Genomic DNA, 24,069 nt, shown 5'->3' with positions numbered 1-24,069 from the left:
TTCTGTTACAGCCTCAGCCCTCTCAGGCAGATAGGGAGGGAGAGGGTTTGAGGTAAAAGCAGCCTCGGTTGACATGCTGACACTTGGAGGTAGGACAGGCATGGCAGACCCCAAACTATAGACTTAAGCAGCTGCGAAGAGAACCGAGGAACTAGGGTGGAGGTGGGGCCTCGTGAGGCACTTCCTCTTGCGCGCTTGCGCACCTACCCAAGCTCTGAGCTTTGCACAGAGAGCCTCGCGCCCTTCAACAGCAGTTGCTCACTCGGATGCAGCAGGTCGGTAACAGTTTCTCCAACCAGAGCCCCAGCGTGGCCCTCGCTGAAAGTAATCCGGTGGCCACACTGCCGGTGCGACTGCTCAGGGATGATCAGGTCGCTGTGCAGGGCAGTGAGCATGCTAAAAGTTTCCAAATGAAGATGAATGCTCATGGCTTCACCCCTGAGGAGCTGGTGGTGCAGGTGGACGGCCGAAACCTGATGGTGACCGGCCAGCGGCAGATAGAGAGTACCGACCCGGTTAGGGGAGGTTACCGCATGGAACAGAAGGTGCACCGGCAAATGCAACTACCTCCGGGCCTAGATCCCACCGCCATGACCTGCTGCCTGACCCCTTCTGGCCAATTGTGGGTCCAAGGCCAAACCCAGTCGCGGCATCCTCCTGAAGCCCTAACAGGATCATCAAGTTTCAGAAGCCGTGGCTCTAAGAAGGGTTCAACCTAGCTTGGCCTAGTAAACAACCACCGTGGTGTGCAGCAAACTTAAGTTGTCTGCTGTCTTTTCTGGGGATAAGGTCAGAGGTAGGGGGTTGGAGCTATACACAGAAGGATGGAGGAAAGGCACCTCCAGGTAGTGGTCCACCAAGAATCAGATCTCTGGCCCTTGGAGAAGTAGGAGGGGGAAGTGTGGCCTTAGCTGCCAATCAGCAGTTAAAGCCGGGAGCAGCAGGGTCCAAATGTGACCTGACTTCAGAACTAGCAGAAAGCCCTGAGATCAGGATTGGACTTCGTGTAGGTAGGGGTTGCAGTGAAGGACAAAAGTGGTGAAGAAAGCAAGGGGCTGCAGACTTGGCCTCTTGTCCAGTCCTGAAAGGATCCATCCCTCACAGGCTTGGTATAAGCCAACAACAACAAGAAAACAAAAACAAAAAAACAACACAGAGGTTGTTTCTGGTGTTTCAGAGTCCAAAGATTTTTTTTTTCAACCCAAGCTATATATCCCCCAATGTAAGCTGGTGGGGGATAGGCCAGGGGATGGTTTAGAGGCAAATGCAGGACCCTTAACTTCAAACATGGTCAGCCCCAAGTCAGTCCTATTCCACCCGCTACCCATCAGAGCTAACAGCAAGAACCTCTTTCTCTTGGTTACCATGACCACCAGCATCCCCTCACGTTAGGGGGGAAGCTTTTGTTTAGCAAGATTCAGTGGTTCATTTTAAATTTAGTGAACTAGAAAGGACATGGTCTGATAAACTCTGCCAGAGAAAGACGAGGAAGACAAGTGTGAGGTCCATCGATCGGCTGACTATATTGACAAGATACTGATTGGTTACATGTTGAAGAAAACATACAATACAAAATACAGAAAAAGTTGGTTCCATCCCCTCCCACTCCCCCCCCTTACCCACCCACCCCCAAATACTCATCATCGTGATTTGGTCAGAACAGGGCTCAGAGCCAGAGGTCAGGTGACCGAGGGTGGAGGGGTCATGGGCAATGGATGCGTGGCTGTCACAATGATGCTGTGGTAATGCTGCGGTTTCTCTCCCAGCTGGGAGTTGGGTGGGAAGGAGGCTGCAGCCTGATGACAGCCAGCCGAGGGCAGAGCTGCCTGTCCCCTTCCCAGCCCAGGGCCTGCCCACCACCCCAGACTAAGACCACTCCCAACAAGGTAAGGATGTGGATGCTCTTGCTAAGGCTGCTCTTCAGCAAGAGGGAAGGGAAGGGAAGGGAGGGGTAACTGTTCCAAGCCCCGACCCCACAGACAAGGGGGTGGGGGGCAAGAGCATGTGGCTACTACCAGCAAAGGACAAACTGGAGAGTATAGTAGAAACGGGGGAAGTGGGAAGAGCAGAAGATCATATATATTAAAAAAGTGACTTAAGACTTAAAATTGAATTAGTATTTGTACAGAAAGGTGCAGGTGGAATAACTCCCTCCGGCCTAGGATCAAAGTTATACGGAGAAATCATGGTGGACCCCTCCCCTGCCCCCGGTGGTGTCCCGAGTCGTTAAGTGCGATTGGTTAGAGTGGATTCCAGTCGGGTCATTCAGGCGGAGGAGGTGGGGGCAGTGGCAGGCAAGGGGGGCTCAGTTGCTGCAGCACTGGCTCCGGCTGGCTGGGTTGTTCTCCTGGAGGTTCACCCCTCGGGTCCCGCCTGCAGCACCAGCTGCATTCTGAGGCTCATTCTTGGGAAGCTTCTTAGCTGTTTGAGAGAGAGAAAATGTAGCAGTAGGGCCACCCCAATACTCTCTGCCAACTGCACTGGAGCAGTCTGGTCCTTACCTACTAATCAGTGCTAACAAATGGAGGACTGCTGTCACAAAGTACATTTTGAGTGTTTCAGAAAACTGAGGCATAAGAGAAGTTAAATACCATAGAGCTCATTAGTGGTAGAGCCAGGAATGAACCCAGGCAGGATGACTCCTGAGTCAAGTGAGCTAAAAAATCCTAAGAAGGGGTAAAGGACAGCAATGGCAGGCTCTGAAATGGGTGGCAAGTGAAGAGTCAGGAAGTAAAATGTTCAAACTTTGCCTTGGGCTTCAGACAGTGCTCAGTTCTCTTACGTGTGGGAGTCAGATGGAAAAGACAATGAGTTTATCAGAACGTTAAAAAAAAAGTGCAAGTTCTGTTGAAGGGACCCCACAGACCCACTAGAGAATAGCACATAAGCAACATGCCTTTGGTGATGGTGGGAAGGGGACAAGAGGCAACTTACCTATTGCCATGAAAATTTCATTCACGTTCATTGCAGTCTTTGCTGATGTCTCCATGAACAGCAAACTGTTGTCATCTGCATAGGCCTGTGCTTCCTGATTCCCGACAGAGGCCAGAAAGAGGATGGAAAGGAAATGTTAGCAGGGGCTAACAGGGCCCCAGATAAAATCTTCACTGTTCACAGTCTTTACGTACAATAAAGACTGACTGGACAAATGCAGGGTTTTTAGGACTAAGCTCTCCTGCTCCAGGTTCGCCCTGAGGTGTCTGCTCCACACTCCCGGCCCTCTTATTCCACATAGCATCGTAGCTCACCAGTATAAGCAGATGCCTTACTCTAGCTTCCCTAGGTCCATTCTGCATTCTTGCCCTTCAAAATCACCAGGCTTGGACATACTTCTAGGAAGTTATCTTACAAATACACTTGCACATTTGGGCAAAAGCACCAAAGTATGAGGATGCTACTTGTCATTACAAACTACCAGAAGTTATTACAAACTACCTAGAAGCCCATCAATTAGGACCTGGCCCAAAGAGAAATTAGAAAACACAGTATGTATAGCATACTCCCATCTATGTAAAGAAAGAGATTCACAAACATATGGACATTTCTGGAAAGAAAAACTGGGGAACTTCAGGGAAGAAAGGCTGAGTTTCTAAGGAGAAAAGAGAGTGAATATATAAATTTTACTGTGTACACATATTATATGAAAAGAGGACTTCTTTATCAGGAAACTCAGTTCTTAAGATGAAATAAGAAGCTTCACTCATTCACAAACACACCCATCACCAAAGAAAAAGGACAAGGGAGAGGCAGGTGGCAGTTCCTCCAAGGCCCAAGGTTGAGCCATGGAGGAAAGGAGATGAAAGCTGCGTGCTGGTCCTTGTGTGGCCCTTTATACAGCCCCTGAACAACCCAGGGAGGCCTGATGGAGCTGGCTCACACATCCCCAAGTCCGGTCATTTCCCCACCTGGAACTCCACGGCTCTCTTGCTGGCCAGGTCTGCCTTGTTACCCGCGAGTGCAATGACGATGTTGGGGCTGGCCTGCCTCTGTAACTCCTTCACCCAGTTCTTGGCCCGTGCAAATGTATCCTGAGGAGACAGGGTCAAAATGTCAGAGACAGAGGAGGCATTCTGCCCAGTGCCACTCATGAGTGAAGCTCAAGCTGGCAGAGCCAAGTTATCTAAGATGCCACCCCTAAAGATTCTGATGAGATGTCCCTAATTAACAGAGGAAATCTGCCCACATCCCACCCAAGAACAGAGGGCCAAAAGGCCTGAAATGGGGGCATTTATAGCCAATTCCTGGGGTTTCAAGATGAGGGCAGGGCTAGGGTTGTGGCTCAGTGGTAGAGCACTTGCCTAGCATATGTGAGGCACTGGGTTCGATTTTCAGCACTGCATATAAGTAAATGAATAAATAAAGGTCCATCAACAACTAAAAAAAATAATAATAATAAAAATAAAAAATAAAAAAAGATGAAGGCAAGGAAGAAGAGAAAATCTTTACTGTGTTGGTGATGTCATAGACCACGATGGCAGCCTGGGCCCCCCGGTAGTACATGGGGGCCAGGCTGTGATACCGCTCCTGTCCAGCTGTGTCCCAGATCTCAAACTTGACTGTTGTGTCGTCCAAGCAGACAGTCTGTGTAAGGAAGGCCGCTGTAAGAGAGAAGGTAGTGTCACCAGGCAAGGATGGGTTAGAAGCTACCCCTACATATTTTCTAGGCTTTGGTACTCAGAAGCCAACTGTTCAGATGGGCACTTCCAGACACTCCAGATAGCCACTGCCCCCAGCTTGGACCCAGAGCCATTTCAGTACCCTGTGGCTTGATGTTCAGGGAACACAGGGAACCTAACAGGGGAACGTGAAGCACTTATGCATATGCTTCAAAGGAGGATACTCAGTGCTAGAATAGACAGCCTGGACACAGCACAGGATCCCAGACAGCTCTGTGTAGAAAGCTGTTTTCAATGTCTGCCCTCCCCCACCTACTAAGGGCCTTGGGCACTGCCCCACTTCCCCCTTTCCAGCTCTGGATGAATGCTGAAGGGGCAGCAGGAAGACTGCTGACATGGCTCATTTTGTTTCCAGCTGCCTGGAAATTTCCTACCACCCAAGAGAGCAGAGAAAGGGTGACTCAAGTCCAAGGCTAATCCTGGCTTCAAGTTTACAGTGACCACTCAGGTGAGAGGCTGAGTCCAGACCCTAACTCGCAACCTAAATACTGACCAATGGGGAATCGACAATATGCACTGAGCTCCACAGAGGGTAAACTTCAACTTCAGCAATGCCAACCTATTACCAGCTGACTCACCAGCCATTCCCATCTGGAAAGCAGGAGGGGCCAGGGCAGATACATTGCTCCTTTTAGTAAGAAGAACCTCATAGATCCAGAGCTAGCTTCTCCTTCCCTGAGTCCAGGTCAGCGGAAAAGGCTCAGCCAAGGCCACACAATAAAAAAGAAGCTGAACCCAGGTAACTCCTACTAGTCATGACATGGAGTCTAGCTACTAGATTCAATTCTAGGGGCTAATGAGAAAGAGGTGCTGCAATCTCAGACATATTTAGTCTCTGTGTGGAATCAGCTTCTCCTATCTAGGCCAAGGCATTTCTTTGGCCTCTCTGAGGTATCCCATTTCCCTGGGTCCACTCACCTCCAATTGTGCTCTCCTGATACTCATGGAATTGTCCCTTGACAAAGCGGAGGACGAGACTGGATTTGCCCACTGCAGACTCCCCTAGCAGAACCAGCTTAAACTGACAAATCTTGTTCCCAGCGGCTGGTCCGTTGGGCCGTGCTGCTCCTCCCCGACCCGCCATGGCCCGTCCCGCCGAAGTAGTACCAGTGAGCGTGGGGATGGGGGCCGGTGCTAGGCAAGGAGGCACTTAGTGGGGAGGGGGCCTCCAACTGCAGGGGAGAAATAAGAGGCATGGGGTTAGTTCTGAGACTAGCGAGCCCTTCCTAAATTACAGGTCATTCTCCTGCCCTTCCTGATGACTCAGCTAACTGCCTCCCTTCCCATTAATCCCAGCCCTTCAGCCCAGAGTCAGGACAACACCTCACTAGGCCACCTATGGCAGCTGGATGACTCAAGTCAACAAGCTCTTTGGGATGTTAATAAGACCACAGCCTGCTCTGTGCAGAGCCAAGTAGATGGTGTGGCAGATGAGGGAGAGTACAAGGAGTGTAGGTAGAAAGTGTGTCACATAAGGTGCTCAGCCACCAGATGGGCATTCAGGACCAGGGCCTAACAGTGCAAGTTGTTATCAAAACAGCCAATGTTCTCCAGAATGAGCCATTCTCTCGGTCTGAGGTGGACTATGAACCTCTGTGCACTGGAATCAAAGCAATGTTTCCCCTCATTCTCTCATTGAGAGCCTGTTTCCCCAGTCCTCTCATTCTTGATGGGCCAGGAGTCTCACACACACATTAAAAAACAAAACACACACGAAAACAAAACATACCAAAGCCAATGCTCTGCTGGCAGCCAACTGCCAGCTTTCCCTTTTAAATAGAGACCTCAATTTCATTCTCTATTGGCAGAGGCAGGGGTTGACACACAGAAAGAACAAGGGGAAGGCAAGAGGGGTGGAGGCAAACAAGGGACAACAAAACCTGCTCCCACAGGTCAGCAGCTGGTATTCTAGCCCTGACAGTCACTCAGTGAGCAATCACTCTTGAGTGACAGCTTCAGAGGCACAAACTTTTTATAAACTTTGGAACTGCAAAGAAAGATGAGAAACCTAACTCCAGAAGTCTCTAGAAGACTTGTACCCAAACACACTGAGAATATTTTATAAATGAGAACTCTGAGTAGCTGTTAAGTTCGTTTCAGTGTTTGGACCTGCAAAAGTTTTTATTAGATGCCCTTTGCAAAATGGAGTCCAGAGAGGAGAGAAAGGGTCAGGGAAAGCCCTGACCTGCCCCTGGGAAGGGGAGCATATTCCCTTAGAGTCAAGGGATAGGTGTGGATGAACAGGACATTTCCATGGGAAGCATATGATCTATGCCTGTGCAAACAGCTGATAGCAAAGAGCTGGCTTTTTTTCAGCCTCAAATCGTTTCCACATTGGAGTTCTCCCAGCGACTCATTTAAAAAGTGAGCTTCAGGAAGAGTGATTCACTAACCAGGAACAAGTTTCCTTTCTGAACAGTACCAAAGGTAAAGAGCTTTGAAATGGGGCCATGTCTTCCCCAAAAGTTCAAGGAAGGAAGTATGGGGGGGGGCTCAATTGGTAACCAGAAATGCCATTTAAATATATCACAGATAAGATCCTTTCTCATTCCACCCCAATCAACAGCCAGGCAGGTCTTCATCAGGCTTACAGAAGTTCTAGGAACTCAAGAAGCACTTACTAAATGAAATCATTTTTAAAGACAGATAACATTTACTGAATAACTGCACAACTATTATCTCCTTTAAGCTTTAAAGGATCTCTTATTTTTGAGATAAATAACTTGATACTCAGATACTAAATGCCCTGCTCAAGGTCACACACAGCATACAAGTAAGAGAGCCTAGATGCAAACTTAGGTTGCTGCTCATACAAACTCATTTGTTATCACCCGCCATTCTTCCCGCTGTGGAAGAACAATGAAGGCAACTTCCACTCTGTTCTGGTTTTGAGTTGCAGAGTGAATGAGACTCTTTTTGGGACAGTACTTTTGCTGGCCTAGCCAGGTTTGGCTTGGTGGCAATCAGAGTGATTTTGCAGTCCCTGAGTACTCCCAAATAGTGGGAGGAGACATCCTAGGTCAGACACAGCAATAGCAACAGCTGGTTATTACCATGCATGCTCATGACACATAGCCCTATCTGGGCAATGTAATGTGGCTGGGTTCTAGACCAGGTATGAAGGAGTGGGGCAAGGGAAACAGGAAATTAAGTCCCTAATTCTAAAAAAAACTAAAGCAGCTAGGGAGCAACCAGCACCTACAAGCTGAGAAAAACAGAGGTAGCACATTTCCAAACCTGTCCAGATAGAATGTGATTTTTTAACAAGCCTGAGGGAAAGAAAAGCAAGTCTCATGCAGTGATTCTCAACCTCATCTATATAACAAAGCTATTTGTACGTCTGGTCCCTGGAGAGCCCACTATCCTCAAGTGCCACTGAAGCTCAGCAAGGGTTAGAGCAACTGGCACTAAGCAATGGATACAGGCACTAGCTTTGCACACTACAGGATGTGACTTGTCTCCTGCCACTTCTGGGCCACCTCATAGAAGTCATTTGAGCTGAGTCTCACTAGTGCTATTAGTGACAAGACAAGGATAAGGGTTAATGAAAGCATCTACCGAGAGTCTTGTACATGTATTGTTGAATCATCAGCAGCTAATAACATTGACATGATCAATTATAATACTTTCTCTAAGACTACTGGTTAACAGACTCAGGCCTCCCCGGGGAACCAAGACAGGCTCCATCTGCCATAAACTGACTGTTGACATGTTCTTCCTGCTCACACTGATCCTGCCTTCCAGAGACACCTGAGCACGCTCTTTTTTTATTTTTTGGTGGTTGGGGACGGGTACTGGGGATTGAGCCCAGGGGCGCTTTATCACTAAGCTATATCCCCAGTCCTTAAATTCTTTTTTGAGATACTCTTGCTGAATTGCTGAGGGTCTTGCTAAATTCTTGCCTCAAACTGGTAATCTTCCTGCCTCAGCCTCCCAGGTCCCTGGGATTATAGGCATATGCCACCACACTTGGCAGACCCAGCATTTTTTTACAGTCTGCTGCCTCATGGTTTTCCTGGCCCCACTTACTGATCACATGAGCAGTGGTGTCCAACCTTTTTAGACAATAAAGCACTAAGGAAGATGACTTTGCCAATGGGGACCTGGAGATATGAGGGTAATTAAGTCAGGTAAAGGTCAGACCCAGGGCCCCAGGAAGCCTTAGCCCTTCTTTCCCAAGATTGGGAAACTGAAGACATTTCTCTGCCAGGTAGCAAAGGTGAAGGAATTCATACTCACATACTGAGCTGTCCTGCCTCCCGAGAATAGAAATCTTTGCTCTTGAACTCATGGTAAAAATTACCTATTGTTACAACTCAAGTTTTTAAAGCAGTTTTTTAAAATGACATAGTAAAAGTAGTCTTAGAGTCAAAAGTCAAATTCTCCTAAAGACCTAAAGGCATAGTCAAAGTTGCCTATAAGACACAGAAGGGGCCAAAGATCTCTCCCCTCCTCCAAGTATAATGGTAGCAACTGAGCATCAGGCCTACAGCAAGACTCTCCTTGTTGTGCCCCACTTCCCTACCCTCTAAACAGAATCCTGGTTGGTTCAGCAGCCCCTGCGAATGGGCACCAGTCCCATTCTCACATCTTCCACAAGAAAAGCGACAGAGTGCAAGGACTTAGGGGTACCCTATTCAGGGTGTCTTTTCCAATGGTGCATGTGAGAGGGCAGAAGGGATATGAACTCCTAAACACTGGTTCTATGCACAGGCTGCTCTGGGGATGAGAGTGACTAGAGAAAGAAAAGAAGAAATAGTAGGATATTGTTCTTTCATGCTCTGGAGTTTTCTGTACTTTGGACACTAGAAGTACTTTGATCAGTGCTTTTTAAACTTTTTTCATCAGAATCACCCAGAGTGTTCAGAAAAAAACACTGGCCAACTAAACTGGTCACTCTAGAGAAAGAGTCCAGAACCCAGTGCTTTCTTTCTTTCATCTATCCATCCATTTTTTGGGTAGGGAGATGGATACCAGGTATTGAACCCAGGAGTGCTTAACCACTGAGGAACATATATTCCTAGCCTTTTTTGTATTTTATTTAGAGACAGGGTTTCCCTGAGTTATTCAGGGCCTTGCTGAATTGCTGAGGCTGGCTTTGAACTCAAGATCCTCCTGCCTTAGCCTCCCAAGCAGCTGGGATTATAGGCATGTGCCACCACACCTGGCTCATCCATTAATTCTTGGGGCTTAACCGAGGGGCACTTTACTACTGAGCTACAACCCCAGACCTTTTTATTTTTTGAGATCCTCCTGCCTCAGCTCTCTGAGTTACTGGAATTACACCAAGCCTGGCAAGAACTCGATGTTTTTAAAATAAGTTCCCCAAGTGATCTTAAGTAGCTGATTTAAGTATTGAGAGCTTTGATAAAGAAATATGTAATCCAGGATAGAAAGGCACTCTGATCAGTGTCAAGGACAATACATGGCATCAGATTGGGGTGGGGTCTTGATTTCACTCAACAATGAAGTCTTCAAGACACCAGATACTGCTGGAAAGTCACCCGTCCCCAGTCTCCATTAGAAATAATCACCTTTTGCGAAGCACAGTGGCGCATACCTGTAATCCCAGCAGCTCGGGAGCCTGAGGCAGGAAGATCTGGAATTCAAAGCCAGTCTCAGAAACTTAGCCAGACCCTGTTTCTAAATAAAATATTTAAAAAGGGGCTGAGGATATGGCTCAGTGGTTGAGAACCCCTGAGTTCAATCCCAGTACTAAAAAGATAAAAAGAAATTTTCACCTTTCCATAATCTATGAAGTCACCCACTATTTTTAAAATATCTTTTTAGTTGGTTTTTTTTTAAAATATTTATTTGAGTTGTAGTCGGACACAATACTTTATTTTATTTATCTTTATGTGGTGCTGAGGATCGAACCCAGGGCCTTGCACTTGCTAGGCAAGGGTTTTACCGCTGAGCCACAACCCCAGCCCTCTTTTTAGTTGTTGATAGAACTTTATTTTATTTATTTATATGTGGTGCTGAGAATCGAACCCAATGACTCACACATGCCAGGCAAGTGCGATACCGCTGAGCCCCAGCCCTACCACTACATACTTTTTATCCTTCCTGGTAAAAGGGTGAGCAATTCCAGCTGATGGGTGTCTCTTGTGCTTCCTGTTTGCTTAAGAGACTTCCTCTAACTCAGAAAGCCAACACTGCCTGGATAGTGAACTGATTAGGGAAACCAGACTGTTGACCAGAGGGTGGGTGGAGACTCTCTCAAGGTTAGCTGAGGGTAGCTTGAGAACCAGTGACCCACCCAGGGCCCCCTGGAGGTCATTCTTGTCAGCAACTTCAGCTATACTTTCCTCCAGGAAAAAGCATTCCTGAAAATATTTAACACGTAACATGGAGCTAGAGAAGGCCACAGCAGAAGCAAACTTGTTAGTTTATAGAAAAGGAAACACAGGATATAGAGGGAGAGGCAGAGAGGTTCAAAGGCAATATTAAAAGGAAACTAAATGGAGCCAAGGTTCTGCAAATGCTCCAAAGGCTCAGATTAGCTGAAGATCACTGACCTATAGACTTAAGACCACAGCTCTTCCATGCAAAGGAATACCACCACTGCCGGCACACAGAAAGAGAGGAGAGCCTCCCAGTAGGACGACCCTGGCTTCTAGCTGGTCACAGACGCAAAGGTAAGAAAACTCTGAGGCAACAGAAGCCATCTTAGGTATCCACACACCCAACCAGCAGGATACTTGGGAGGCTACACCTGATTTGTTTCAAGTCCTGGCTTCACTGTTGCTCATTTGTGTGACCCTGGCCAAGTCATACAAGGGATGGCTTCTTATCGACAAAATGATATTATTTAATACTAATTGCACTGGGTTGTTGTAAAGGTTAAATGAAACAACACATAGTGTTTAGCATAGTATTAGGCTGAGGGTAAGGTTCCAACAAGTGGTAAGAGTATTAGACTACCGGCTAATTAACTAGCTTTGACTCATTGGTTGAAGGAGCTCAAAAGGGTCTTAAAGACCTAATCCTATCCTTGCCAATTACAGAAAAGGAAATGAAAGTGAGGCAAGGTGACATAATCAAGGTCACACAGCCAGTTGGTGGCAGAGCCCAAGCCCAAGATTCATAACTCAGGCAAGGCTCCCCTATCAGAAATACAGAGAAAGCCCCCAAGAACATTAACAATGTCTATTACTACATCTACTAAGAATTAAATCTTAGTAGATGGGAATTTGACTTTCTATGGATACTTTGTAAAATACTGCTTCTAGCAGGGAAACACGCATTTCTATCAAACTAAAAACAAATAAAACAAAAAAATCCATTCTGATGAATGGAAAGGTTCTGTATCTTGACTTTAGAGGATGCAAACAAATGCAAAAATCCATCAAGCTGTACACTTAAGATCTGTAAATTCTTGGCTGAACTGCAATGGCCTATACCTGTAATTTCAGCTACTCAAGAGGCTGAGGCAGGAGGATTGTAAGTTCAAGGCCAGCCTCAGCAACTTATCATCTTAGACCCTGTATCAAAATTAAAAATTAAATAAAAGGGCTGGGGATGTATTTCAGAGGTAGAATGCTCTTAGGTTCAATTCCTAGTACTGGGAAAAAAAGAAAAGTGAACTTAACTTGTATATATGTAAGCTACATGTTAATAAGAGGTTAAAAAATGCTAATGGTATAGAATTTTGCATATAACAATAAAAATTAAAGCTTAGAATTGATACTAATCTATTCTAGCTTCCCTGCATATAAAATATTTTCTGCCTCCTCTTTAGTATGAAAAGATATAGAATAATATTAAAGATAATAAAAAAGATGATGCCTAAATTAGATGACCCAAAGAGAACAAAGGTACCCAAATGTTAAAAGTAATGGACAAGATAATGGGATTACCATAAAAATATGATTATTGCATATATATTTTTGGATTTAACTGTGGGCTGAAGAATTTTACAATTGTTTCCTGAAAACAAAACAAAACAAAAAAGCGCTAATATTTATTGTCTTTTTCAAGGAGGAGAAAGAGGTTACATTGTGATGCTTTCTGCTCCCCCACCAGTCAAGAGTATCTACAGAAGAGAAAAAGGTTTAGGGGCTAAAGGGGTAGAATCAAAGACAGTGGCACCCTCCTGCATAAGCATGACTGTGGCACTGCTACACACAGGGCCTGCATCTCACCTGGAGAGTGTAGCAGAAGTTTGGTTCCGGAGGCCAGAGGTTTAACAGCCCAGGTTGAGATCCAGCGAGGACTCTAATGGGAGCTGGGACTCACTCCTCACACCAGTAAGCAATAGGCTCAGGGGAGGAGGCAGCAAGAGAAGAAAGGGGTGCTGCCTTTACAAAGCCACAGAAGGACTCTTTCTGGGGTAAGGGAAGTAACACTCAAGAAGGGACACTCAAGGTGAGTTGGGTCCCCTACAACTAGGACAGGCTCTTGAACCTCCCCCCCAGCCTACTCAACTCCCTTGACTGGGATTAGTTCCAATTCATTCCACCCCTACGTTTTTAAAATTTTTTTTTAAGTTGTGGATGGACACAATACCTATATTTATTTATATATGGTGCTGAGGCTCAAACCCAGTGCCTCACATATGTGAGGCAAGCACTTTACCACTGAGCTACAACCTCAGCCCCCAATTCATTCCCCTTTTAATGATAAGACTTCTGAGGCTGAGTGTCTAGACTTCCACATCACAGTGAGGCCCCCGGGAGTTCCGGAGAGGCCCAGCCCAGACCCCCAATTCCTCCAACACCAGCAAAAGGGGCCAGTGTGCAGGGGTACCAAGGGGTGTAAACCCTGGAAACACATCACCAAATGTCTAGAATGAACCTGGAGCTTTGCCAGGAATTAGCCAGGATGGAGTACAGCCAGCTCTCATAGCCATTTTCCTAGTGTAAAAGGCATGTTGGATCTCTCCAGACAGATCCTAAGCTGAGTTAGGTAGAAACCACCCCTGAGGCAGCAACCCCCAGCTTCCTGCTCTAGCAAGAACTCCAAGAAATCCTTTCTTGATCTCCAAGCTGCTTTCTCAGCTGAACATAGCAGCTGGGTTCCCTGGAGAGGCCCAGAGAGGCAGAGTCAGCGGTAACTTTCAGGCGAGGATGGAAACCTCCAGTGCCTGCTCCCTCTCATGCATGTGCTGACGAGGCTTGGTCAGTGTGGTCTGCCCATACTGCCCAGGAAGGGCCCCATGGTTCATGGGCAGCTCGATGATCCTCAGTCATGGGCACTGTAGACCAGCAGAGGATCCAGAGGCTTGGATGGCAGTACAGCAAAGCAGTCTGATAGGCAGGTGACCGTCACAGCTGTACCAGTCAAGGATCATTTGTCCTACCTACTGATTTCTGAGACGCTCCTGAGACAATTATCCCTAATGAGGTCTCCAACTCTGCACACCTTAGACAGTCTGGCTGTGGTAGATTCTCTGCCCCAAACACAAGCTCAACTTGAAATGTGGCACTTTCCACAGCACAATGTCCACACATGTCCAGGCACAGGGCACGGGGCGGGGGTGGGGAGAATGGGACTGCAGCTGCACGGTAACTTGTACTCGCCAGCTAGCTCTTCCCCTGCCAGTGCCAGATGAGATGCTAAGAAAACGGGCCAAGGCGCTTCCCTGGCTCCAACACACACTTGCTGTTGTCCCAGGATGGGCAATGCATCATCTAGATGCCCATCAGGATGGATGTGGGATTCCTGCTGATCCACAATTCTCACAATGAACTTGTATCTGTTTTGCTTGTGCAGTCACTACTTGGGACATTCCTAATTGGAATCTCCTCAGTGCACAGCTTGTCTTCCCCTGTCTTGGGAGGGCCTCTGCAAGGGCCAGGAGTGCCAACAGGACAGCTGCCACTATTACTGGCACTCCAGGCCCAGCAGGACTCCAAGAACCTTTGCTGAAAGCCAGGGTCACTGGCAGCACCTGTTCCCCCAGCCACTCACACTAACAACTGATACCTCTCACAAACCATTCCTGTCTTTACAAACAACAAAAGCAAGCTTGCTTAATTAAATCACTGCCCTCTTTGTTTCACCCTGAGCTCCTCCACAGAGAGCTGAGGTAAAGTTTGGGAGGAAAGCAAGGGGAAAAGAATCAGGTATCAGATCCCAGCAAGCCAAATTTCTCTTGCTCAGACACCACACACACTGTGGTCAGAGGCTGCCCAGCTAACAAGGTCAAAAAGTTCAGAGATCAGAGGGACAACGGCTGCTCTCAGAAGCCTGGACACCAAAGAACATTATTTCTGACATACTCTTCTTTCTTAATTTTGGCTGAACAAAATGTAGAAATGGTGCCAGGTAAAAAAATCAGGCATTGAATGGGTCTAAACAAGATTTGATGAATGAATCATACTTCTGCTTCCATGGCCCCAAATTTTCATAAGATTCCTGTAGGTGATCAAAGCTGGGAGAACTTGGGTTGAAAGTGAGAAGGCAAAAGAACCTAAGGGTACTATTGCATGAAAAGGACCCACAATACAAAATCCCCAGAGGCTGGACTGTAGGTTTTTCTTGTTTTAACAGAAAATAACATCAAGCCTGACACACTGTGGCTGCTCATAAACATGGTGAACTGAGCAGGTGATACAGGGAGGCCTGGGTAGAGTAGAGGGGGCAGCTGAGGGCTTACATACATGTCCATTTGCCAACTTGGACCCTCCAGGGAAGCCACAGGTCAGCTGAGAAGATGCCTCACTTACTCTTGCACAACTTCTCAGGCCCTGACACACAGGGGTTAAGAGTATCGTCAGACAAACTTCATCTCAAGTGCTGAAGCCACCAGGCTGGACTTGTGTTGTGTCACTGAAAGCACCTAAAAAATGGAGAGACCAGCACCCTGGCCTCCCAGGGTTGCTGGGAAGATGGTGCTCTTAGCAGAGGGGGCTACAGCAGCACTCAGTAGTGCTCGCCGGCCAGGGGCAACCCTGCCTCCCAGTCCCTGTGAAGCAAGTGGATATCTCCATCCTCATGTTCAGACATCCTTCCACATTCCTTTCACCTCCAGTTTCCCTGGACCCCATTCTTCAGTGGTCCTCCTTTGAAGAGAATGTGGAATAGGACGTCTTTCACCAGTTTTCTAGAAGATCCAGTATCCTGTCAACAACTCAATCTTGAATTCTCTGGATACACCCCAAAGGCCACAAGAACAGAGGAGGGAACCACCATCACTTGACAAATCAGTACTGAGTTGAAGCCCCCAACCAGGCAAATCATGACCCCCTTTAAAAAAAGGGGGGGGGGACCACCACACAAAGCATCTTGAGCCCCAGTGCCCTTCCTTCCATCTCAAAGCCTCTTTCTTTCAGGAAAAGGAAGAAGTAGTTCAGTTGCAGGGCGGGGGGGAAGGGGGGAGAAGAATAGGGCAGCTGACGAAGAAACCAGAGTTCCTTTTAAAAACTAGGCTAAAACGCTCGAGGTTTGGAAATTGGCGTCATTCATCACCACAGCAGTCTGAGCAGCTCACAGAGCAATTTGATGACTAGGAGAACAGCCAGGGTGAGAGAGGCCACCCACGCCCTCCTCCATGCCTGGGACGCTTCTGACAGAGCCACCTGAAGGGGACACACACAGAGCTATGAATAGAAGGCAAGAGGTTTGTAAACCAACTCCTGTTAAGATCTGGAGTTAGTGTTCCAGTAGGCTCAAGTTACACATCTTCAGAGGGTGACGGTACAACAGAAGGATTTAAGCTATTCAATGATTCAGGATCACAGCTCAAAGTGACAGCCTGCCCTGAGCCTGCCTGGAGCCACAACACTGCACAAACCCTCCCAAAGGGGAGGTCTGTTTTTGAATGGCAGCAAAAGGGTCTAGAACGTGGAATTTCATATGGAATCTCAGACCTAGAATGTAGGAAGGTTTGGCTGGAGAGCTTAGTACTTGAAATAGAGAATTATTATATATCCTCACACGTTCTCTTCCCAACTGGATAGTAAACTCCAAAGTAAATACCACATCTGACCATTTTTGGATCAGATGCAGCATCAGACTCGGGTACAAGGAGAAGGATATATGTGAGCAGAGGAGCGACAGCCTGCTGGAGGGACCAACTGCCAGGACTGGAGTTGATTCTCACAGTATTCCCAGGTACCTTTCTACCTTACCACTCTCTGGAGTCTCCAGTGACTATGACTAACCATCACAAGAAGGAACAACTTGAACCCATTCACATAACTCTGTATCAGCAAACTAGAGAAACTGTTCACTAAAAAGGTAATGGCTTTGGAAAGTCAGCTGATTCTAGGGCTGGGGCAGGAAATACACAAAGAGAATCTTTTTTTTTTTTTAATATTTATTTATTTTTTTTTTAGTATTTGGCAGACACAACATCTTTGTCTGTATGTGGTGCTGAGGATCGAACCCGGGCCGCACGCATGCCAGGCGAGCGCGCTACCACTTGAGCCACATCCCCAGCCCCCAAGAGAATCTTACAATACCAAAAAGTAAGGAAATACTGAAAAAAACAAAAACAAAAAACCTCACAGTGATAGAGTAGGTTAAAGGCAGCTAGAAGTGCAACTATTGGTCAAAGCTGGAACAATGTGAGCAATAAAAGAAAGCAGGATTGTATTATAAATCAAAGTGTAAAATAAGTATCTGTGAATCAATACTGATATATAAATAATTGAAAAAATAAATGAAGGAGAATAGACAGTTCTTGTTTAGAAGAATTTAATAATTCATGTAGTTACTCCACCCATAAGGAGGAGGGCTTAACTCCCCTCTCCTTAAGCGTGGGCTACAAGTACTGATGTCCTTCCAAAAAATACAGCAGGATGCGAAGGGGCTAACTTTACAGTGAACACAGGGAAGAAACCTGACAAACATCACCTCAGCCAAAGTGATCAAGGCTGACCTAGGCCGTGATAAGTCACATTGACTATGTGCCCTTGATGGGATGGTGATGAAAATGGCACTTTAGGTCAAAAGTCTTCTCCCAAACACTCCTAACCACCCCAGTCCAATCATAAGGAAAACATCAGCAAATCCCAATCATGAGACATTCTACAAGATACCTGACCAGTACTCCTTAACACTACCAAGGTCATAAAAACAAGGAACTTTTGAGAAACTATCAGCTCAGGGGAGCTTAAGGAGATGTAACAACTAAATGCAGTGTGGGCTCCTAGAACAGAAAAAGGACAACAGATAAAAACTAAGATCCAGATGAAACATGGACTTTAATGTACAGAGCTAATGCAAGATACTAATAATGGGAAACTGCATGTGGGGTTTGTGAGAAAACTCTGCACTATCTTTCTAACTTCTACAACTATTCTGAAAGAAAAAGTTTATTTATTTATTTTTTTAAAAGGGATGTACACACCTGATTCCAGTTATTAAGGAGCCTGAGGCAGGAGGATCGAAAAGTTTCAGGATAGCCTGGGCAACTCTACAAGACCCTACCTCAAAATATTTTATTTTGGGGGACTCAGTGGTTGTGTGCCCCTGGGTTCAGTTCCCCCTGCTGGGAAAACCAAACAAAAAAGGGGTGGTGGCTTATCTTGTGACAAAATGATATCCAAGGATAGCAGTTATCAAAAACACACATTCCTAAAGATGAGTTAATTTGACAAAGGGGAGGGGTAAAAGGGATGTGCAGAAAGTAGGGTTGGTGGGAACCAGACCAACAGTCTAGAGGTGAGCAAAGGATTACACCAAACACCACAGACTTAGGAGTGTGGAGTCCAAAGGCCACACCCATGGAATACTCAAGGGAAGCTGCTCCCACCACCTACTGCTGCCACCACTCTTTTCTTTTTGCAATGCTAGGTATGGTATCTAAAGCCTCACACAGGCTAGTCAAGACCCTACCACCAAGCTACACTCCCAGTCCTGCCACCACTTGCTTAAGACCAGCCTCTCAAGATCAAGCTCTGTGCAGACATGCAGAATAGCACCTGTGGACAAGAGTGAAATTTACTTGCACCAAGCTTTGCTAAGTGATGACCTGGGTCGGTGCTGCCTCACCACACACAACTGCAGAAGTACACTATGTTCTGTGCTGCTACCAGATCCAGAGCCACACCCACCCTCTCCTATTTAAACCCAACACCGGAAATGGAAATTTGGAGAGCTCTACCCTGAGGAAATTTGGTTTGTGACGTGCCCAACCCCCATCATCTGTCCTGATAATCCTTTTTTACCTGTTTGCTCTCTGAACATCTGTGAGCAACATTCTGGAGAACGGACTGAAGATGGAGTTTAAGCTGAGAATCAGATGAATGTAAATCTGGATCCCAGGTTCACCACATCCAAGTTAAGTGAGATCATGAAGGGTGTGATGAAGGAAGTGGGCAGGCATGTGCCTCAAGGGCAGGTTTGGATGTCTGCCCTTCCTTTTAATGACTCCATAGGGGGTCTACTATGCAGAGTACCATGCTGGATACTGGCCACACCAAGATAAAGTAGAAGATCTGTGCCCTTAAAGGGTTCACACACCATAAAAGGAGGTAAACAGAAGCAGGAGACAGTAGTAAAAAGAAAGTCCATGGAGGAGAAAAGCCCTTACCTCCTTGGGACTTGGGAGAACTTCACTAAGGAAGTGATAGGCAAGCTGAGCTTTGAGAATAAAGTGGAGAGAAGCAGCTTCCAGGCAGATGAGATGGACAAGAGCTTTCCAACCAAAGGAAACAGTATACATCCAGCCCAGAAATTCGGCAAGGAGAGGCTGTGTTGCATAGTGATCTAAGTATACACTCAATTCTAATCCTACCTCTGTTACTTACCCAGTAGTTCTCCACTGTAAGGTGGGGATGAAAAACACATCCTACTTCCTGGGGTTGTTATGAGGATAAAATGTGTATGCTTAAGGCCCAGAAGAGTGACTGACACACAGTAGCAAAGCTTAGTTTAGCTTTAATTTATATTATTGTCTCTGTATACAGGAGATGGGACTATTTACTCTGAAAATAAGTTTCTTATACTGCCAGGCTATAAATGTAGAGGACTCCTTCAAAAAATATTCCAATTCTCTTCTGCCAAAGTTCTTGGAAGCATTATCACTTGAATTTGGGGACATCCTACCTCAAGCACTGCTTCTCAAGCAGCTCCAACAGAAGTGCCCTGACTGGAGCCAGGGGAGGAGAAATACAAATCTCAGGAATTTGAGAATCAAACCCAAGCAACCTGCTACTTCCAAAATATTGTCTTCAAGTTTCCTGTTTTAGCTTAAATTTATGCAAACTTTGCATTCCAATCTAGAATAGATCCAGGATGCTTTAATATGAAAATGCTTATAACTTAAGATTGAAGTTTCTAAAAGATGCAAAACCTTATCTAGTCAGTGCTTCTGAGCATTCACAGCAGGTGAACTCAGGAGGTCTGAGAATCCCAGTGAGAGAAGTGCAATGATTGCCTTAGCATTCTCTTCTGGAAAATGGGAACGCAACCCACATTAGTTCTATTCAATATCTACATAAGGAGACAATATGTGAAACTATCAAGCAAAGTCCTAACCATAATAGCAGACATTTGGTACTAGTAGTAAATCAGAATTCTAGGGATGAGTTACTTCAAAATCCCAGCTACCTGCCAGAGGCAACTGCTATTTTGGGAGCTTCTGTTCCACATCCAGCACTGGACTAGCTCATTTACCCTTTGTCTTTTTTTTTAATATTTATTTTTTAGCTTTAGGTGGACACAATATTTTTATTTTACATTTATGTGGTGCTGAGGATCGAACCCAGTGCCTTGTGAATGCTAGGCAAGTACTCTACCACTGAGCCACAACCCCAGCCCTTACCCTTTGTTTCTAATTTTGCAAGATATTTAGTATTCCTGTCTTATTGGAAGAAACAGGCTCAATGAGGTAAAGAAACAAGCCTAAGGTCACACAACTGGTAAGCAGGGGAGTCAGGATGAGAATTCAGTTCTGGCCAACTCCTAAGCTCTAGCACCTTTCATACCACCATACCACCACTGTTGACTAGGAAAAAGTTACAGGAAGGAAGTTTTAAGAAGTATTTGTTTGGTGGGGATGAATTTAAATTTGTAACCTAATTCTATTTCCATGTAAATTCTAGTGAGAGGAGCAAACAGTAGGCAACACCAAAGGGAAATGAGAGGACCAATCTCAGGCCAGCTCTGCTGGTTCCCTAGTCCTCAGCCTTGCCCAGTGGGACCCCCGGGTCCATTCACTTTTACTTTCATTTTCTAGCCATCATGACTTTCACTCACGTTCCCAGGAAATTAATGGCATGCAGACATCAGGAAACTCTTGGGCCCTGAAGGGTACTGGCTTGGGACTCCTAACAGTCATACCCTCCAGAGGCAGAGCAGAAGAGGTTCAAGAAAGAGGACAGGAGGATGGAATAAAAGTAGGGGAGGAAAATGGAAGCAAATGAAGAATGCCAGTGATGAGGAAGGCTAAAGGTAAAGAGTATGCACTTGTGCCCCTGCTTGCTCACCCTGCGTGTTCATTCATTTAACAAGCAGACCAGATGGGAAGAGGGCCTGCTATTAGCAAAGATGGGGTCAGATATGATCCCAAGCCCTGGCCCAACCACTTCTAACTATACAGTCTAGGCAAACTGCTTAAGTTCCTTGAGCATCATTTCTAAGGTGAGGACACTCACACACACCCCTATCTCGAGGTCACTCAGGAGCAATGTATGTGAAAAGAACTCTGTAATTTTACAATAATTTATAAATATTAGTTGTTACAGTCCCCCTATAAGCAAACACAAAGGTAGAAAAAGGCCAACTAGATGTGAGAGGCAAGAGGGGAAGAGAGAAGCAGCCTCAGAAAGGAGGGAGGGGCTTCTATCCCACCAGAGCCTGTCTCCTCCTACACAACAGTGTCAGATCTATTGGGATTCTACAAGTTCTGAATGCCAGAGGCAGCTGCATAACCACCCAGAGCTCTAGTCTCTCTCAAAGGGAGAGTTTCTCCTTCTAAAACCTGTTTCAGAGTCTGAGGACTCTTGAAGAGCTCCATTCCTGATGAGGTAAGTTTAGCAGAGTCTCTCTGCCCCTCTCTCTCAGAGGCACATGCTGACTAGATCAGAGAAACTAGGCTGATGGAGGGAGTCTCTAGTGAGGCCACAAGGATATAGAGATTGTAACTCAACTATTGACCCTAATAAGAAATGGTTTGTCTAGTAAAAAGAAAAATAAGTGCATCACAGGTCAAGCTCCAAATATTATAAGAATTAGACATTTGCAACTAGCCAGAAATAGTCAAAAAGGTCAAGGAAAAAACTTTAGCTTTTTAAGTAGTATCCAAGGATGGTTAAGGCAGCTACTGACAAGCTACAGCGATTCCTAAGGATTGACTGGCTTTCCTTTCCTTCCTCCACTGTAAATAGCAAGGGTCAGGCATGGCTTCAGAGTAAGGCTACCCCTCATTAAGGTATTCTGGTCTGTACTTTGGTCATGTAAGAAACTTACAGCTTGGTTTGAGACACAGTCAATTCACACACAGGATCATATAGCAATACGATACATAGTTGGGGGAATCAGCAGTTTCTAGCATATATGAGAAGTCCTTTGGCTACAAAAAATTGGTGCATTAAGAGTCTAAAGCTGCCACTGTCATTTCAACTTACTCCTCTGTAATAAGTCCAAGCCCAAAAGGGATTAGAGAGAGACTTTGGTGTGGCACAGACCTGTTGCACTGAGTAGTCTATGTGTGTTGGGGGGAGGTGAGAATGGCAAAGAGATGGACCCTCAATTCCAGACTCCTCATGTTTAGTCTCTTGCCTACAGATCAGCAGACAGCAGTCCCAGGAGGAGCAGTCCCTCTGAGGCAGCTTGGAAACCACTCACATGCTCTGGGAAGACAGGGCTGAGCCTGGAGCAAGGAGGTAGGAGGAAGGGAGAGAGAAGATAATGAATGGGCAGATCCACCCTGATCTGTGATCTGTACTAGGATTGAGCAAAGCTCAGCTAAATTCTTCAGAGGCAGGAAAAGAGAGAGAAATACCCAGAGAACAACATAACCAGAGGACAGGGCTGGGGGCCCAGGGAGTAAAATCAGAAGACAGTTCATTCCTAATTAGTGACCCAGAATTCAAACTCTGCTGAGGTCCTGGTTGGCTCACTCTGGCTTGAGGAAGGAAGGAGCAGTGGGAACGCAACATACTTCTGTGAGTGTGGACCGGTCTCACTCAGACCACCCCTCCACACCCCACCCCACCCCAGCCGCCTAAAGGAAATCAAGATAAAATTCTTCCAGGGCTGAGACAACTGTTCTTTGGGGGTTGGCGGGGAAAGAAAACGACGACAGACAGCACTTTCTGCTGCCTCTAAAAGAGAAGGGAGACAGGTTCCTTCATATCTGGCAAGGACCCTCCAGTTTTCGGAGCAGGGGGAGCGGAACTTAAGGTCCCTCTCTCCCATAACTGAACTGGACAGGCCAGAGGAGAACCGCAAAGATTTCCCTAAGGCCCACGCGAAGGACAGGTAAGCGAAGTAAAGAAGGGCTCCCCTTTTGGCCCGACGCCTGGAGAGCCCCTTAAGAGGGGGCTACGGGTCGGGGGAGGGGTCAGTATCCCCTTAAGCTGGGGTTGGGCGGGAGGAAGCGGTGCCCGGGAGAGGCTTCAACGCGGGTGAGACAATAGTTCTGGGACAGGCACACTCACCGCGGCTCCGGGGCGGCGGCGTTACTTGGGGCCGGGGCTCGGACAGACTCCGCTCCTCTCCCCCCCGGCGGTGTCCCAGGCTCCGGCCTCCACTTCCGCCTTTCAGCCGCTCCGGATCCGGATCTCCACCTCCGCCCCGCCCCTCCATGCTCTCAAGTGACTGACAGGGCGGGGAGACCAATGGGAGGCACTCATGGCCGACCCACAGGCGACGCGGGAGGGGGCCGCGGGAGAGGAGGGAGGGCGAGCGCGAGAGGTGGCGGGACTTGTAGTTTGCGGCGCTGGGAGAAGCCGGTGGCTGCCTGGGACCTAGGCTTAGGGTGTATTCCGCTGCCGGCGGGGCGGAGTCAGACCAGGCCTGTTAACCGGTTCCAGGCACCCAGAGGGAAGGCGGATGGTGGAGCACTGGAAGAGGACAGATGGAAAGGAGAAACATGCTATGAATGAAAATGTACAAGAGGCCTCGTGTACCAGCCCTATGCACTCACTAATCCGGAGAAACCCCTGTTCGTACTTTGCAGTCAAGTCAGCTCTAGGAATCCGATTTTGGAACATTCAGTGACTGGAATGACGATGGAAGTTTATAGGAAAAGTTTTCTGGAAAATACTAGGTGAGATCAAAGAGAGAGCTTCTGCCACCTCGCAGGCATAAAAACCTCCTACTTTGGCCCAGCTTAGCTTCCGATCACAGATCACACTAGGATTCCTGCCTCTCCCCACGCCCAATCAGAACCAGCTCTTCTCTGATGCCAAATACAAAGAAACAGACAACATTTGCCCCTGCACTCTCCATCCATTAATATGGACTAGAACCCATCTCCCCTACCCCATATAGA

At 46.7% G+C, this 24,069-nt stretch overlaps 2 protein-coding genes across 3 annotated transcripts; one reads left to right on the top strand and one right to left on the bottom strand.

Moving 5' to 3' along the window:
• Positions 1–239: 239 nt before the first annotated feature.
• Positions 240–719, top strand: Hspb9 (heat shock protein family B (small) member 9). The gene has a single exon (XM_034635199.1). It carries the CDS (start codon positions 267–269, stop codon positions 717–719), a length of 453 nt encoding a protein of 150 aa, XP_034491090.1. The 5' UTR covers positions 240–266.
• Positions 720–1,499: 780 nt separating this feature from the next.
• Positions 1,500–23,343, bottom strand: Rab5c (RAB5C, member RAS oncogene family). 2 transcript variants are annotated; one of them, XM_027947303.3, is made up of 6 exons: positions 23,234–23,343; positions 5,595–5,848; positions 4,447–4,598; positions 3,906–4,028; positions 2,935–3,028; positions 1,500–2,421 (listed from the first exon to the last, which is right to left on the bottom strand). In XM_027947303.3, the coding sequence occupies exons 2-6, from the start codon at positions 5,758–5,760 to the stop codon at positions 2,306–2,308; spliced, it is 651 nt and encodes a 216-aa protein (XP_027803104.2). In that variant the 5' UTR covers positions 5,761–5,848; positions 23,234–23,343; the 3' UTR covers positions 1,500–2,305. The 2 variants fall into 2 exon arrangements, with proteins under 2 accessions (XP_027803104.2, XP_027803105.2); XM_027947304.3 differs by lacking the exon at positions 23,234–23,343 and adding an exon at positions 22,259–22,421.
• Between the last annotated feature and the right edge of the window lie 726 nt (positions 23,344–24,069).

The sequence above is a fragment of the Marmota flaviventris genome, chromosome 17, assembly GCF_047511675.1.
Source record: "Marmota flaviventris isolate mMarFla1 chromosome 17, mMarFla1.hap1, whole genome shotgun sequence".
Classification (NCBI taxonomy): domain Eukaryota; kingdom Metazoa; phylum Chordata; class Mammalia; order Rodentia; family Sciuridae; genus Marmota; species Marmota flaviventris.
This window is presented reverse-complemented; position numbering and strand designations above follow the sequence as displayed.